General features: G+C 37.2%; 1 protein-coding gene across 2 annotated transcripts; it reads right to left on the bottom strand.

Moving 5' to 3' along the window:
- Window positions 1–14,122: 14,122 nt before the first annotated feature.
- On the bottom strand, window positions 14,123–18,422 carry LOC149791144 (kelch domain-containing protein 9-like). Of its 2 annotated transcripts, none has more exons than XM_089973065.1 (2): window positions 18,370–18,422; window positions 14,123–16,665 (listed from the first exon to the last, which is right to left on the bottom strand). In XM_089973065.1, exon 2 carries the CDS (start codon window positions 16,627–16,629, stop codon window positions 15,646–15,648), a length of 984 nt encoding a protein of 327 aa, XP_089829191.1. In that variant the 5' UTR covers window positions 16,630–16,665; window positions 18,370–18,422; the 3' UTR covers window positions 14,123–15,645. The 2 variants fall into 2 exon arrangements, with proteins under 2 accessions (XP_089829191.1, XP_089829190.1); XM_089973064.1 differs by having other exon boundaries at window positions 18,339–18,414.
- Between the last annotated feature and the right edge of the window lie 916 nt (window positions 18,423–19,338).

Raw genomic sequence — 19,338 nt, 5'->3', positions numbered from 1 at the left:
TGACTTACCTTGTTATTAATTGCCATGTTAATATAACTTACCTTGTTATTAATTACCATGTTAATATGACCCTGTGTTATTTGTATCCAGCTCACCATGCTCATCAAATAACATGGAAGTTGAATTTTTATTTTTTGTAATTTACAGTTATTTTTCATTCCGACTCAGTTATTGTAATATTCCTTATTCTGTCATCCATTGTTGCTATACAGGGGAGCATTGTCCATTGACAAGTCAGGCCATTTGTAGAGGTAATACCATGTCTAGCTGCCTGGTCTATCCATGGAGGTAATACCATGTCTGGCTGCCAGGTCTATCCATGGAGGTAATACCATGTCTGGCTGCCTGGTCTATCCATGGAGGTATTACCATGTCTGGCTGCCTGGTCTATCCATGGAGGTAATACCATGTCTGGCTGCCTGGTCTATCCATGGAGGTATTACCATGTCTAGCTGCCTGGTCAATCCATGGAGGTAATACCATGTCTGGCTGCCTGGTCAATCCATGAAGGTAATACCATGTCTAGCTGCCTGGTCTATCCATGGAGGTAATACCATGTCTGGCTGCCTGGTCTATCCATGGAGGTAATACCATGTCTGGCTGCCTGGTCTATCCATGGAGGTAATACCATGTCTGGCTGCCTGGTCTATCCATGGAGGTAATACCATGTCTGGCTGCCTGGTCAATCCATGGAGGTATTACCATGTCTGGCTGCCTGGTCAATCCATGGAGGTATTACCATATCTGGCTGCCTGGTCAATCCATGGAGGTAATACCATGTCTGGCTGCCTGGTCAATCCATGGAGGTAATACCATGTCTAGCTGCCTGGTCAATCCATGGAGGTATTACCATGTCTGGCTGCCTGGTCTATCCATGGAGGTATTACCATGTCTGGCTGCCTGGTCTATCCATGGAGGTAATACCATGTCTGGCTGCCTGGTCTATCCATGGAGGTAATACCATGTCTGGCTGCCTGGTCAATCCATGGAGGTAATACCATGTCTGGCTGCCTGGTCTATCCATGGAGGTAATACCATGTCTGGCTGCCTGGTCAATCCATGGAGGTAATACCATGTCTGGCTGCCTGGTCTATCCATGGAGGTAATACCATGTCTAGCTGCCTGGTCAATCCATGGAGGTAATACCATGTCTGGCTGCCTGGTCAATCCATGGAGGTATTACCATGTCTGGCTGCCTGGTCTATCCATGGAGGTAATGCCATGTCTGGCTGCCTGGTCTATCCATGGAGGTAATACCATGTCTGGCTGCCTGGTCAATCCATGGAGGTAATACCATGTCTGGCTGCCTGGTCTATCCATGGAGGTAATACCATGTCTGGCTGCCTGGTCTATCCATGGAGGTAATACCATGTCTGGCTGCCTGGTCTATCCATGGAGGTATTACCATGTCTGGCTGCCTGGTCAATCCATGGAGGTATTACCATGTCTGGCTGCCTGGTCAATCCATGGAGGTAATACCATGTCTGGCTGCCTGGTCAATCCATGGAGGTAATACCATGTCTAGCTGCCTGGTCAATCCATGGAGGTAATACCATGTCTGGCTGCCTGGTCTATCCATGGAGGTAATACCATGTCTGGCTGCCTGGTCAATCCATGGAGGTAATACCATGTCTGGCTGCCTGGTCTATCCATGGAGGTAATACCATGTCTGGCTGCCTGGTCTATCCATGGAGGTAATACCATGTCTGGCTGCCTGGTCAATCCATGGAGGTAATACCATGTCTGGCTGCCTGGTCTATCCATGGAGGTAATACCATGTCTGGCTGCCTGGTCTATCCATGGAGGTATTACCATGTCTAGCTGCCTGGTCTATCCATGGAGGTAATACCATATCTAGCTGCCTGGTCTATCCATGGAGGTAATACCATGTCTGGCTGCCTGGTCCATCCATAGAGATGTTATCATGTCTGGCTGCCTGGTCCATCCATAGAGATGTTATCATGCCTGGCTGCCTGGTCAATCCAAGGAAAAATACTAGATTTGCTATAGGTATTTCATAGTGATAGAACTCTATGATCACAACCAGGAGTTCTGACAAAGTCAAACACATGTACCTCTGAACTACAAAATTAACTTTACATAGTGGTATATGCTCCAGTTTTAGGTGCAAGTGGTTGGATCAGCAGTTAATTTAAGAAACTTTCATGTACTGTGTAATGGTGACTATATCCAATAAACTTGGTCATTGAATTGAATTGAATATGGTTTTCATGTTCAGATTTTCTTTTATAGATGAGCTGAAATGTTTTAGAATATTTTAGCGTTCAGTGCAAGGTGACATCACAGTGTCATGCATTTTATCATCCCTTATACTGGGAGCCAGGGTGGCTAGTGTGCCATACTCATGACTGAAAAGGTGCATGTCTCAATCCTACCATGGAACTAACATGAGTCACTTACTGCAGTGTGACCTTCGGCAGGACACTTTATTTCAGTTGGCTGGGAACTGTATATTCACATCACACCAAACCAACTCTGTTATACAGATTTGTCACTGTATCAGATCTTTAAACATGACAATTTTATGTTCAGTTCTTTTTCCTTCATATAGTGTTTTTAAAATTTAAAATAATTTGGAAATTATTGTTAACTTATTAAAGATTGCATAATATATGCTTTTTTCAGTGAGATCAAAAACATGGATATACTATTGTTGTTTGGAAATTCCAAAGTATATCCTTGTTGTTGTGTGGAAATTCCAGAGTAAATCCTTGTTGTTGTGTGGAAATTCCAAAGTATATCCTTGTTGTTGTGTGGAAATTCCAAACTATATCTTTGCTGTTTTGTGGAAATGCCAAAGTATATCCTTGCTGTTGTGTGGAAATTCCAAAGTATATCCTTGCTGTTGTGTGGAAATTCCAAAGTATATCCTTGTGTGGAAATTCCAAAGTATATCCTTGCTGTTCTTTTATGGGACACAGTGAGATTCACCTTTAACTGGCAGACATTTATTATCAAATTGTGGGAACATCAAACTTGAACTGTAACTGGCTGACCATCAAACTGTAACTGGCTGACCATCAAACTGTAACTGGCTGACCACCAAACTGTAACTGGCTGACCACCAAATTGTAACTTTCTAGTTGGATTGCAATTCCAGCATTGTAAGGTGTCATGAAACTTCATAGCTCAAAAGATTTAAGTACATATCGTTGGTGTTTTTAAGTCTATATCCTTGGTGTTTTTAAGTATATATCCTTGGTGTTTGTTTATGCCAGGTTTGATATTGGTCAATGTGTTGTCTCACCTTCTGTACTCTATAGACCAAATTGTGCTTGTGTCTGTGTGCTGTGTCATGTTTTGAGTAGAACACTTTGTGATAACGACAGAACACTTTGTGATAACAAAAGAACACTTTGTGATAATGACAGAACACTTTGTGATAACAAAAGAACACTTTGTGATACATGTGCCAAATTAATTAGTTTGTTATTGTTTTAATTGATTATGATCTAACTTTTTGGTTGGGTTGGGTGGACTTCCAGTAATGATTATTTTAATACTGTGGTTGGGTTGGGTGGACTTCCAGTAATGATTATTTTAATACTGTGGTTGACAGAGATTTCCAGATAGATGGTATTGTAGATGTGCTTCTTGTTGAAATCTGCTTTCGATGTCTGTTGGTTTCCTTAACAGGCATTGTTTCCTTCTCTTCCATGTACATGATTTAAACAGTATCTCAGATTATCAATACATGATTTAAACAGTATCCTAGATTATCAATACATGATTTAAACAGTATCCTAGATTATCAATACATGATTTAAGCAGTATCCTAGATTATCAATACATGATTTGAACAGTATCTCAGATTATCAATACATGATTTGAACAGTATCTCAGATTATCAATACATGATTTGAACAGTATCTCAGATTATTGATGAACTGATTGGTTTATTCTTAATCACAGCAGGATTATAATCCTCTAAATCCAATCTGTTAGGGAATGACATGTGAATATGTTGACATGTGATCAGCAAATTTGACTACAAGCACAAAAAGAAAAGATTGACTAGAACATGAATGGGTACATGTGTATAAATGTAAATCTGTAATACATGACTTAGTAATTCACTAGAATATTTCAGTAATACAACCACACACCCTCACCCCAACACCTTGTAGGGTGTAGTACATGATTTAGGTAACACAATCATGCCCTTCAGAGTTACTACCATTAGTGCATAAATTATTTAGTATAACCACACCCCATCATGACCACTCTGGAGGTTTAAATGGTTAGAGCATCAGCCTTGGATGTGGGAGGTCATGGGTTCGAACCACATTCTATACATAACAAAGACTTATACAAATGGTACTTAGTAACTAGTAGGTGTAGGTGCCTCACTTGGCACTCAGCATCAAGAGGTTAGTGTTAGGACTGGTTGGCCTGGTGTCAGGATAATGTAACCTGGTGGGACATGATGCCCAAATGCTAGACATCACTATAAACTGCCATATTGCAGACATCATGGCAATATGATTTGTCTTGTTAAAGCTGTGTGAAAAAATCCAACACACACACACACACACACACCATCACCTCTACCTTTAGTACATAATTTAGTTAACCCAACCATGTGCCTTCATTGCTGAGGCAGCACAGCCTTGTGCCCTCAACCCTGCTATCTGTAGTACATTATTTAGGTGGCACAGTCATCACTCCTTCACGCCTACTACCTATAGGACCTGGTTTAGGTAGAACAGCTACACCCATCACCCCTGCTACCTGTAGTAGATGATTTAGGTAGAACAACCACACACCCATCACCCCTGCTACCTGTAGTAAATGATTTAGGTAGAACAACCACACACCCTTAATCCTGCTGCTACCTGTAATACATGATTTAGGTAGAACAACCACACACCCTTAATCCTGCTGCTACCTGTAATACATGATTTAGGTAGAACAACCACACCCATCAATACTAATACCTGATTTGATTTAGAAGAGCTTTTTAGGTGTCGAGGAAATACAAGCATGCCCCTAACCCCTATGTCTTGTGCTTGAAACGTGGGAGTCATGTCTTGATGCGAGGGTTAAAATCTCATAGGTCAACATCAGATGGATTCCAAGAAGCTAAACAGTTGCCAAATACCATGACCACTTTGTTGATGGTATACATCGATTTTGGGATCACTAGTTCAAAGGTCATGGTTACTGATATTATATTAAGAAAATGGTGCTTGCATAACAACCTAACATGGTGTGCATCTAATGTACCGTCAAATGTATCACTTAATGTGCTCTTCTTTTAGTACTTTAGCAATTGTATTTATCAGTGGTATTTATCAATGGTATTTATCAATATTTATAAATGGTCCCCACCCAGCCTAAAGAGTCAGCATAAATTGTTACACATGTCTGTCCATCCAATCATCACACAGTTTGGAAATTTTTATGAGTATATGAATCATCACATCAGTAAGACCTTGGTATTGTGTCCATGAGTCATTACATCAGTAAGACCTTGGTATTGTGTCCATGAGTCATTACATCAGTAAGACCTTGGTATTGTGTCCATGAGTCATTACATCAGTAAGGACTTGGTATTGTGTCCATGAGTCATTACATCAGTAAGACCTTGGTATTGTGTCCATGAGTCACTACATCAGTAAGACCTTGGTATTGTGTCCATGAGTCATTACATCACTAAGACCTTGGTATAGTGTCCATGAGTCATTACATCAGTAAGGACTTGGTATTGTGTCCATGAGTCATTACATCAGTAAGACCTTGGTATTGTGTCCATGAGTCATTACATCAGTAAGGACTTGGTATTGTGTCCATGAGTCATTACATCAGTAAGGACTTGGTATTGTGTCCATGAGTCATTACATCAGTAAGAACTTGGTATAGTGTCCATGAGTCATTACATCAGTAAGGACTTGGTATTGTGTCCATGAGTCATTACATCAGTAAGGACTTGGTATTGTGTCCATGAGTCATTACATCAGTAAGAACTTGGTATAGTGTCCATTGAGTCATTACATCAGTAAGACCTTGGTATAGTGTCCACGAGTCATTACATCAGTAAGGACTTGGTATAGTGTCCACGAGTCATTACATCAGTAAGACCTTGGTATACTGTCCATTGAATCATTACATCAGTAAGACCTTGGTATACTGTCCATGAGTCATTACATCAGTAAGACCTTGGTATACTGTCCATGAGTCATTACATCAGTAAGGACTTGGTACTGTGTCCATGAGTCATTACATCAGTAAGACCTTGGTATACTGTCCATGAGTCATTACATCAGTAAGACCTTGGTATTGTGTCCATGAGTCATTACATCAGTAAGGACTTGGTATTGTGTCCATGAGTCATTACATCAGTAAGACCTTGGTATTGTGTCCATGAGTCACTACATCAGTAAGACCTTGGTATTGTGTCCATGAGTCATTACATCAGTAAGACCTTGGTATAGTGTCCATGAGTCATTACATCAGTAAGGACTTGGTATTGTGTCCATGAGTCATTACATCAGTAAGACCTTGGTATTGTGTCCATGAGTCATTACATCAGTAAGGACTTGGTATTGTGTCCATGAGTCATTACATCAGTAAGGACTTGGTATTGTGTCCATGAGTCATTACATCAGTAAGACCTTGGTATAGTGTCCATGAGTCATTACATCAGTAAGGACTTGGTATTGTGTCCATGAGTCATCACATCAGTAAGACCTTGGTATTGTGTCCACAAGTCATCACATCAGTAAGACCGTGGTATAGTGTCCATGAGTCATTACATCAGTAAGACCTTGGTATAGTGTCCATGAGTCATCACATCAGTAAGACCTTGGTATTGTGTCCACGAGTCATCACATCAGTAAGACCTTGGTATAGTGTCCATGAGTCATTACATCAGTAAGACCTTGGTATTGTGTCCATGAGTCATTACATCAGTAAGACCTTGGTATTGTGTCCACGAGTCATCACATCAGTAAGACCTTGGTATAGTGTCCATGAGTCATTACATCAGTAAGACCTTGGTATAGTGTCCATGAGTCATCACATCAGTAAGACCTTGGTATTGTGTCCACAAGTCATCACATCAGTAAGACCGTGGTATAGTGTCCATGAGTCATTACATCAGTAAGACCTTGGTATAGTGTCCATGAGTCATCACATCAGTAAGACCTTGGTATTGTGTCCACGAGTCATCACATCAGTAAGACCTTGGTATAGTGTCCATGAATCATTACATCAGTAAGACCTTGGTATTGTGTCCATGAGTCATTACATCAGTAAGACCTTGGTATTGTGTCCACGAGTCATCACATCAGTAAGACCTTGGTATAGTGTCCATGAGTCATTACATCAGTAAGACCTTGGTATAGTGTCCATGAGTCATTACATCAGTAAGACCTTGGTATTGTGTCCATGAGTCATTACATCAGTAAGACCTTGGTATTGTGTCCATGAGTCATTACATCAGTAAGACCTTGGTATTGTGTCCACGAGTCATCACATCAGTAAGACCTTGGTATAGTGTCCATGAGTCATTACATCAGTAAGACCTTGGTATACTGTCCATGAGTCATTACATCAGTAAGACCTTGGTATTGTGTCCATGAGTCATTATAGCAGATGCGCTTTCCCGTGTATTGAAATATTTTTTCATGTACACCTTGTGACATTCATATCTTTATATATATATATATTCATTCCAGATCAAATGGAAAAGTTGTTGCAATATGCATTCATTCACTATATGACTCCAGATTTAAATTTTATGTACATGTAGACCAAAACGTCGTTCTCTTTCAAAAGTTATGTCTACTATGCGACTATGTTCAAATTTATATGGGCAGTGTTTTGTGCGCATTAATAAAGTTGTTGTGTAATCACTAATCTTCTGTTGTGTATTTAGTTTGGAATACGGCATACATTCAGTTACTTTGTTTCTTATAGTGTATTTGGTTTATATAATTAAGCTTTAGGTAGAAAAAGAAAATGAGCATATAATAAAAAGGTTAATATATTTATTTTTAATTTAAATGTTGTTGCAGAAATTATAGGGAATGTAAAACAAGCATGTCTAGGGACAAGAGTAATTCATCATTGGACTATATATCAACAAGGGGCCCATGAACATGGATGGGCTGTCTAAGGACAGTGGAGAAATTGAATAGGGCCCCTCTAGGAACAAGGATGGCAGACGGATGTACACAACAGAGACAGACTTATATTAGAACACGCCAGAGATATACATATAAAGCATTGGTTCCCAAGCTTTTCAAGTAGAGGGCCATATCTACTATTTTTGATAATTAAACGGGCCACAACGTTATAAAATTATAAATGTTTATCAATGTTTATTAAATTATAAAAGTCGTGTAATATCATTCTTTAATTTATTAACTTTCAGCAACCAAATTCTAAAACTTTAAAAGCAGTCAGTATCAGTCTTACACTACAGTCATTTTCGGTTTTAAATCACATGTTCATTTAACAATTTTAAATCAGTTTCTAAAACCGATATTAATATAATTAATTTACAATTGTAACTGTTCTTCACAACCAGTTACTGAAGTTCAGATGCCAGTTTATCAATGTCTGGGCACAAAGCTGTCGTGCCCAAAGTTTCGCTAACTCGACGGGCGCAATTGATAATTATATCCGAGCACCACAAACCAAGCGCAGTGAATTATCGAACGCCGACGGAGATCTGAGTGCTCGACCAAAATGACAGACTTCTTAGACTTGGAAATAACATTCTAGACTCTAGAATAATGTAGATCACGCATTAGTGCAACTTTCGTCTAGTTATTATTTATTTATTTGAACGTCAATAATTTTTTGAAATTATTAAAATACCTTATAGTAAATATAGAAGCCTCGCATGCCACTTTCTAAGAGCTGACGGGCCAGAAGTTGGCCGTGGTTAGGGAACCTCTTATATAAAGCATTACTAGACCTGAAATTATATTAGCGGTGTTCATAAATTTGCATAATTGTAATGATGCTATAAATAGCTACTATCAAGGAAAAGACCAACGCCGACATGGATGTGACTAATGCTACGCTAAAAGTACGAAATTGTAGCAGAATTGAAAGAGACTAAACATAGCCAAAAATGGACAAACCTAGTAACTATTTATAGTCTCAACTTGTGTGACGATCGTAGATAAACACCAATTTATCTATTTATATATATATATAACCTGTTGAAATTCCAATGAAAACCCCACTATCTATTTATAGCTACAACCGGTGGCAATTCCTATGAAATAACCACTATCTACTTATAGTCACAACTTTTGTAACGATCATGTTTGAAAACCCTAGTATCTATTTATAGCTACAGCTTGTGGGATTTCCTATGGGCACTATGGGAATAATGGTAACAGTGTTGCAAATGGTTGACCTGAATACACGCTACTGCAGGTATGTAGGTGAAATAAATTTGATATGGATAAAGGGAGTTTTATAGGGAGGTACACAGACTAATACTTATACACACATATAAACATACGCGTACATGCAAACATACACTCACAAACAAAAGTACGTGCGCACACAAACATGTATGCGCACGTACACAAACCCAAAGACCAACACACAGACACACATTTCAATCATTATTTATTCGCTTAGAATGTAAGAGAAGGAGATTAAATCTCACAAAATATATATCTCTTACACCACAAACAAATGCTATACATTACACACACTATACCATCCATTATGTCATACTCGCTATCCAAGCGCGCTGAGTTAGCTTAAAAAGTAAGAGAAGGCGATACAATCTCACAAAATAGACTATCTCTTACACTACCAAAAGTATTGTTTGGAAAAACGCTAGTACATTTTAATAGTCACCACTGCTAGGAAATTCCTTTGGAAAACCTAGTATTTATTTTTAGCTACAACTTGTGAGTAATTTCTATGGAAAAACCTGCTATCTATTTATAATATCATCTTGTAGGAAGGTCAGAAGAACTTACCTAGTATCTCTTTATAGCTACAACCCAAGTCTATATTTATAGTCTCATAATTTCCAGCTTCAATGATGCCACTGTACTAGACACTAGGGTAATAATGGCAACTTGTTGCATATGGCTGACCTGAATATGGACTACTGTAGGTAGGTAAGATGGTATGTAGGTAGATGAAATGAATTTGATAGGAATCAAGAGAGGTTTATAGAAAGAAACAAAGACCAATGTCTACACACGCAAACACAATCACACACCACAGAGGATAGAATAGGATAGAAGAAAAAAGAAAAAATACAAAATATACTATACACACAGAGGAAAGAGGGAACAAACACATAATCTACTATCCACCCATGGGAAGAACAAAAAAAAACCACAAACCCAAATATACTATCCACACAACGTACGTGCACACATACAAACACACACACACACACACACACACACATAATCACATCAGGAAAGGAGTGAGTGTTTATAGTCACACTACTCCAGACTCATACAAAATGCCAACTTGAATAATCTCTTTTCTAGAGATCTTGGTAGCCGTGCAAATGGCTTTTTTTGTCGAACTCCAAATGCACCGTTCTTAATGGTGGCACCTCCCTGGTCTTGTGCCAAAGACACATCGCCGGCTCCAGTCCTGCTCCCCAATCGATGTTTGTTCTCGGGAGCACAAAAATGGCGGGATGAGTGTCCTGTGGGATAGTGAAGACTCCCCTCTGTTTATTATTTTGTAGTCGGGGATAATGAGGTCTCCTTATCTCCAGCACTGGTACTGGTGGCTGTTACTGATGGTGTTATGGTTGTCATGCTGGTTGTAGTGGTGGAGGCTTCCTCACATTAAGCTTCACTGCACACAGAGGTCTCACTCTGAGGTGAGGCAGAATTGTTCTTTTGCCTTCCTTCTCTTCTCTTTTTATCTCCTCTTCCTCAGCCTCTATCCTAGCCGCCACGGACAGTTCATCTAATATGCGCCTGACATACTCCAGGTACAGCTGAAGCTCCAAATTTGTGATTCTACTCATTTGTCAAGTTGATGAATCAATGATGGGTAGCCAGACCGACGAGTGCTTTCCTTTACATTTATCAAGCACGAACACGAAGGAAAACATCCCCACTGATACCAAAACTTGCATGACTATTTTACAAGACAGGGAAATGAAGTGTTGATAGACACACTTCTATTTTGTTGGACACAAAACAAAGAAACGAAATGCTTACAGACACACAATAATATCATTAGCAATTGAATTAGTATCTTTTTTCTAGATTTTTGGGGGTAGGCCTGAAAAGCGCTGTTTTGTGGACGGGGAGTTATGGCAATCTTTTATCGGCTAAGATTGCGTCCCCATCTGGCGGTAGGCTTTCCCAAAGTCTTAATACTTGGATAATATTTCTATGTGAGTATAGATTAAATATTAGGATCATTATCAAAGGAGATAAACATGTTTGTGTTAAAATTAGTCAAGGACATTGGTATGTCTTCATTGAAAAACCTAATGTTTGTCATGTTATGTATTATTAATTTTGTTATAGACTTTGTCTTGTAGGCACCTTAGAATATTCTAGAAATGAACTTTTGTCCCTCAGCCAAGTTATATTATTGTGTCTTATTTTTATATAATGTTTTTTTACTTGAAAAATTACTAACTCTTGGCCTAATATCTTCAGTCTTATTGTTGTGTTAATACTTTCATTTGGTTGGAATTATTTACTGACATTATTATTTACTTGAAAAATAAAGTGTCCATCATTACTATTCTTGGATATACACATTAATTTGGCATTATAGTGTATTCAGACAAAGACATTTTAGAATTATATAGTTGTGATACTTCAAAAGACATTTATCACATTGCCACAATACTGGACATTGGCATATTACCACGTTCAAGACTACAGTATATCAACACTCCCACTATCAAATCTTACATGGAATATCACTGGAATTCAATTGGAACTTATACAGCTAGACTTTTATGACTATTTGGAATATAATTCACAATAGTGACTACTATAAGCTCTTTTAAACATTTTCTCTTTGTATTATAATATAATATATTGGAATATAAATTATTTGTTGAACTTTACAAAATGTATTGGTTTTCACTCTAAGTTCAAGACCAGAAAATTGTAACATAGTTTATATCAGTATTATACATTTTTTTACACCATTAGGTACAAAAGTAAAGAAAGGTTCATAAACTGAGTTTCACTGACTTAACATACATACATACATGCATACATACATACATACATACATACATACATACATACATACATACACAGAATTACAAATATAACACTTCCTCATTACAAACCATGTCATGGGAGTCATGAAGTGTACTGTACTGAGAGTGCAATAGAATTAATCATATAATGTGATCTATTACCAAACTCACCTTAAAACAGGAACCATGTTATAATTAAGGACCTTATAGTGGGGTTGTGCTGTATGCACTAAGCCATGTTATAATTAGTGATGTTATAGCAAGGTAGTGCTGTATACACCAAACAATGTTATAATTAAGGACTTTAGAGTGAGACAGTACTGTATACACCAAACCATGTTATAATTAAAGACCTTATAGTGAGGTAGTACTGTATACACCAAAAAATTTTATAATTAAGGACCTTATAGTGAGTTAGTGCCATATATACCAAATGATCTTATAATTGAGAATGTTATAGTTGGGTAGTGCTTTATACACCAAACTTAGATTGAGGTAGTACTGTATACACCAAACCATGTTATGATTAAGGACCTTATAGTGAGGTAGTACTGTATACACCAATCCATGTTAAAATTAAGAATGTTATAGAAAAGTAGTGCTGTATAAACTAAACCATGTTATAATTAAGGACCTTATAGTGAGGTAGTGCTGTATGTACCAAATCATGTTATAATTAAGGACCTTATTACTGGGGTAGTGCTGTATGCACTAAACTGTTTCATAATTAAGGACTGTAGAGTGAGACAGTGCTGTATACACCAAACCATGTTATAATTAAGGACCTTATAGTGAGGTAGTGCTGTATGTACCAAACCATGTTATAATTAAGGACCTTTTAGTGAGTTAGTGCTGTATACACCAAACCATGTTATAATTAAGGACCCTGTAGTGATTTTGTATACAACAAACAGCAGAATGTGCTAAATCCTGGATCCTACAGGAGAATGCTTGAAAACATTAAGTAAATTTTTAACATTAAGAAACGATATTATCATACATGCAAGAAAATTTGTTTATTTGTACTATAAATAAACTGAAACCCAAGTTGACAGGTTAAAGCACCAAACACCTTGCCAGCAAGCAGAGTGAGCAGAGTGCAAAGTAAACATTTTCTACCCTGCATGAAAATATTATTTCTTCACATTTAAAAGTTCACATAATGTTATTGAGCATTCTCCTGTTGTACCCAGGGATTGCACTTTCTAATCTGTTTGGTAAATATTTGTAATTCTATACAACAACCGCTATATACCTTGATTTCTCTCACAGTAAGCTGCAGTGACTGTGTACTTACATGATAATTAATCACTAGGTCAATATTCAGCTGTATCTGCTGTGCACAACTGACTATAGCATCATTTTTGGATGATGTGCACATGATTGGGTGGTACAGTCTTTAGTGCATGCAGGCATGATGATAGGTGCCATGAAACCTACCATCCTATGTTTGAATCTACATTGAGTACAAATTAAAAATTCTCTAACCTGTATGATATAATTTATTTGTATATTGGCTATAATTGAGACTTACAGAGTGAGCTGACCCAAGTACAGAGGAGGTTCGCGTCACTTCTTCACTTGCAGCAAGGCTCTTTTATATATAATAATAATAATAATAATGATAATGATGATAATAATAATGAGGACTTTGTATAGTGCCTAATCTTTAGAAGCTCTTTTATATATAATGATAATAATAATGAGGACTTTGTATAGCGCCTAATCTTTAGAAGCTCTTTTATATACATGCATCAGGAAACTATTGATTATATTTATATATACCTCTAATTATATATATATATATATATATATATATATATATATATATATATATATATATATATATGCTTTAATTTTAATTATTAATATGATACCTTTAGTAATATGCCAATAAATAAGACACAAAAGCAAGCAAATTATAAATTATTTTTATTAGTATAACAATAAATCCCAGGACATAACCTCAAACTTAAAGAAACCCAGCAACTTATAAACAGTTGAAAATACATTATTCTTCTCTGTTTGTTGATATGTAGGTTGATATATTGTGGATTTAACTGACATGTTACAATATATGTAGATAGATATGTAGATAAGGAAAGAAAGGACATGTTACAGTATATGTAGATAGATATGTAGATAAGGAAAGAAAGGACATGTTACAGTATATGTAGATAGGTATGTAGATGTGTCAAGTTTCATCAACTGCACTATTGCTATCTAAGAAACTGAGCTATGTGTCAAGTTTCATCAACTGCACTATTGCTATCTAAGAAACTGAGCTACATGCCAAGTTTCATCAACTGCACTATTAGTGTTAAAGAAATTGGGCTAAAATATTTCCTTACCCCTCCCTGTGTTTGTAACACATTATCAATTTTGCAAATCATTATGAATATATTAAAATGTACATAACATTTCACTCAAAAGTTTTTATTTCTAATCCGATTTTCACCAGAATACAAATGTAGAGCTTGCATCGAAGAACTTCATCAAATCTGATGCCTGCAATCATGCACCTGTCCATGCAAAATATGGCAACTGTTTACTAAGAAAATCATGTTTAGTTTGTAAAAAAATGCCAACAGTGTGACAGTGTTATGGACCACCTGGTTACTTTAGTGGAAAACATAAGTCACAGTGACTCAGTTTTGACCGAAGAGTGCATCTGTGTTCCAAGTTACAGAAAGCAAAAGTGTCAAAGAAACGGAGCTATAAACCCTAACCTGGAGAAAGGGAGCTCAAGGTCAAGGTAAGTACAAATCAATGAACCTTAACATATGGGTAAAGACAACCTTTTTTAACTAATTACTATAATACTCATCAAGTAATATTTACATACTAAGCAGCGGTTTTGAGGAATCAGGAGTCACCTTAATACAAACCCTAACATCAGTGTTGGTGCCTGATGGATGAACATCATCAATCCTTAAGCCAGAATTGCTTTGGGGAAAGAAAATACCACCATAGTTCATTATTTACCCAACACTTAAATATCTATGTATATCTCTTTCTGCCTGCACCACTCTTCCATTTGTAGAGTTATGAATAAGAATAATAGTATGGGACCATAGAAGTCATTTGTCATACCCAGTTTTAAAGTTATGAATAAAAATAACAGTATGGGACCATAGAAGTCATTTGTCATATCCAGTTTTAAAGTTATGAATAAAAATAACAGTATGGGACCATAGAAGTCATTTGTTATACCCAGTTTTAGAGTTATGAATAAGAATAATAGTATGAGACCATAGAAGTCATTTGTCATACCCAGCTTTAGAGTTATGAATAAGAATAATAGTATGAGACCATAGAAGTCATTTGTTATACCCAGTTTTAGAGCTATGAATAAGAATAATAGTATGAGACCATAGAAGTCATTTGTCATACCAAGTTTTAGAGTTATGAATAAGAATAATAGTATGAGACCATAGAAGTCATTTTATTTTTAATTCATATGAATCTCCATACACTCTGTTTCCCATGCCAATGCCTCCATGAATAATGACACGGTCTCCCGTATTAGCACAACTATGACCTGCTCGCCCAACTTTACTGTTCCCTATTTTGAAGAAATTGATCTTCGGTTTTGTTGTTATGATGTACATTTCTCCAACTGGTTCTCTGCTGCGTCCATCGAAAGTCTCCCCACCATGAATGAAAAGGGCATCAGAGCCAGACACAGCTATGTGATTCTTCCGACCACATGGAAGTTTAGACAAAGGTTTTAATGTTAATGCAATGTCAGAGAACTTTTCTGTTATTTTGCCATGTAAGCAAACTCCTTGATAGCCTGAGTGCATCTCAACTAGACGGTCATCACGGCCGCCAACAATAAACAGACTTGACCCAACAATGTTGGCTGTGTGACCCGATCGTGAAGCTGTTCCACTTGTATGAGGAGAGTATGTAAACAAACCCTTTTCCACACTCCCAGTCAAAGTATAAGCACTACCATGTTTCCTCTGGGTCCGTAAACTCCCCTCTCTCCCAACAATCATTATTTCCCCACTGGAGAACAAAAGAGCTGTGTGTGAACTCAAACCAGCCCCATCAGGGAAACCTTGCACGGTTGGATGGATCCATAGATCTTTTGATGTGTCATACACATGGACCTGACATGTCCGAGCTCTCCCATTCCAACCCCCAATCAATAACATGTAGCGGTTGTCAAGAGAAACACATGCATGGTGACTGAGTGATGGGCTACCCGCAGCTTGTACCTCGGACCAAATTAGAGATGTCAGGTCTAACTTGTACAGTTTATCAGAGGGTACATTACTGCCATATTTAATTACACCACCATGTACATAAAGCTGATTCTTTATAATACAGCTGGCGTGGAATGCGATAGCAGGTCCACTAGGAGACAGTATCTCCCAGTCCAATATTAGACCAGAGGAAGCTGGGGCTATTGCCATGGTGATTCTCTGCAAAATAACTATACATTTATTCCCCTGTAAAGAAAAGAAAAACAATTTATGGAATCTTTTAAACGTTTAATATTTTTAAGCACATTTTAAAGTTCTGATGTAACATAATAAACAAATATGATGTAATCTGCACATGTTACAGAATGTACTAATGCTAAACAATATACTAATCCTACATGAACGAGTTAGTGTGTGTTGTGATTTGGATTTTTAACATAGCTTTAACAATCTTCCTGTCATGTCGCTACAATGTCTGCAGTGAGACAGTTTATATTGATGTCTAGCACTGTGGCATCATGCTGCAGACATGTAGCATGGTGTCCCACCCAGTCACATTATCCAGACACCGTGCCGACCAGTCCTAACACTAACCTCTTAATGCTGAGTGCCAAGCGAGGCAACTGTTAGTACAATTTATGTAAGTCTTTGGTATGACTTGGCCAGGGATCGAACCCATGACCTTCTGCATCCGAGGCACTCTAACCACTAGGCCACTTGAGCGGCCATGAATGGGTTAGGGTTATTCACTATTTGAATGGTTGAATACCCCATTGGATTTCTGTTGTTGTTTTTATTTTCCGAAAGTTTTTAACCAGAATGGATAATGATCTGAATCACATTAAGAGTGGCCCCGAGTGGTCTAAAGCGCTCTTAGTTATGGATCACTGCAATCTCACCTCTGTCTGTGGCGGTTCGAGTCTAGGATTCAGCCAATGTGAGTATGTGAGAAAACTTGCCAGTAGCTTCTAGTGGGTCGGTGGTTCTTTCCAGGGTTTTCCCAGGTTCTTCCTCCACCATTAATACTGGCCGCCATGTATAGCCTATCGTGTGCTGAAAAAATGGCATTAAACCCCACAACAACAAAAATAACCTCTGAAAAGAATAGTGTTTGTGATTTGTCAAAAAAACATTGAAGAATAAAAATACCAAATCAAATTAATAACAATATGGAAGCCAGGAATGCCAAAATCAGGTTACGGTGAAGTATACGTCTTTAACTATACAAGCAAAAATGTATTAATACTGAAGAAAGTCTTGAGAAAGCTTATTATCCTTTTAACTGATTTCCCAGCATTCCCACCTTCCATCGCATTGCTGCCATCTGAAATGTAGGCCAACAGAACTTGAAAAGATTTCCACTTGCTTGGGTGGGAATTTGAATTTATTATTAAAAAAAGTCATCAGAGTAAGTCAAGTCTGGCTAAAGCATCAAAACTTTAATTTGTAGAAAAGTGGCAATTTGGACTGCCAAGTATGTGAGATATTCTTTCAGATTTGACTTATTGTTCCTATGTTAATCACCATCCGAACATGCCACACAGAGCCGCCGTTATTAGGGAAATAAGACTTCGTCAACCAAAACATAAACATCAGGGTAGAGGTCTTACATTGTAGGACTAGATACCGTCTAAGATATGTTTATGTGAAAAGTAGTGTACTGATAAATAGGATAGGGTATCAGTCTATCAGGAGGTAATATTTAAAATCATTAGCAGTTCATGTCTGTGTACTTTTCAGAAATAAGCCAGCGACATACCGACATCGCGGTCTGAGGACATGAAAACAACTGTCTGAATAAAACTCGAAAATAGATGTCACAAATGTAAAGTTTCAATCGTAATATGGTATAGCTTAAAACAAGCGCTGTTAGTATGTAAGTAGCCCTTGAATGAGAAATTATGAGTCTGATTGTTTACCAGAGTAATGAAGTGAATTTAAAGTGTATACCAGTAGAAAATATTTGTTTACTCGGGTTGTTTAGTATTCGGATTCATTCGCACTTACAATGACTTGTATTATTATGGCGCACAACATAAGAAAGGGTAACGGATCTACAAGGTCATTACATCGGGTATCATAAACATTTCTAAACAAAACTCACGTGATCTTGTTAACTCAGACAGGAATACATCTACATAATTTTTTGTTTAAATTGATACTTTCTGGTCACATCTGTAAAATGCTCTTAGATTGTTTTTTTTAAATTGTTGTTTTAAATATCAGTCCATCTAACCTAAATCATATTTTATATCAGTAGCCAAGCTTCTATTTATATATTACATGATTTGCAAAATTATTCTACAGCATTACATTTCCTGCCATCATGGCCAGTGTGTGCATATTCTTATGTGGATAAACCTTTAGGGAAAATTATCATTTATTTTCTTCATTTATTTTCTTCTTTCTTCTTCTTACTGCGTTCGGGTATTTGAGCTTTTAAATTAATTTTTAGTATTTTCATTTTTCTGTGACTTCAACCATTTTGTTCTAGTATTTTTATGCAGGAATCAACTAATTTAGATATAAAGACTGCAAGAAATGATAACAGATAGAAATGTTGCAAAAACTTCTTAACAGGTTATAGGAACGAAGAATTTTTTTTTAAAGTGGAAAAATTACAAATAAAGGTGTCGGAAGAACTCCCAGTCAGGCAAACAAAATTAAGGTAGAAACAAAAATGGATACATTCTTTTAAATACAAGGTAAATATTTTATTTTCCTGGATAAACCGCGCTCTTTTAAAACATCAAAGACCTCGTCTGTGCGTATTTCACAGTAGAAAGGGTGCCTCCATTATGCCTGTTCTGTGACTAATAATAGAGCAACACGAATAATTATTTATATTTAGTCATTGCCTAAAAATAACGAAATAAAATTAAACATAAAACTAAAACAAATTCAAAAAATAAAAACTAA

The sequence above is a fragment of the Sinohyriopsis cumingii genome, chromosome 10, assembly GCF_028554795.1.
Source record: "Sinohyriopsis cumingii isolate HCF-2022 chromosome 10, ASM2855479v2, whole genome shotgun sequence".
NCBI lineage: Eukaryota > Metazoa > Mollusca > Bivalvia > Unionida > Unionidae > Sinohyriopsis > Sinohyriopsis cumingii.
The sequence above is the reverse complement of the archived record's forward strand: the minus strand, read 5'-3'. Positions and strand labels throughout refer to the sequence as shown.

Excerpts from the sequence above, each read along its gene's own strand:
- LOC149791144 (XM_089973065.1), bottom strand. The coding sequence starts at position 16,629 with ATGGCAATAGCCCCAGCTTCCTCTGGTCTAATATTGGACTGGGAGATA.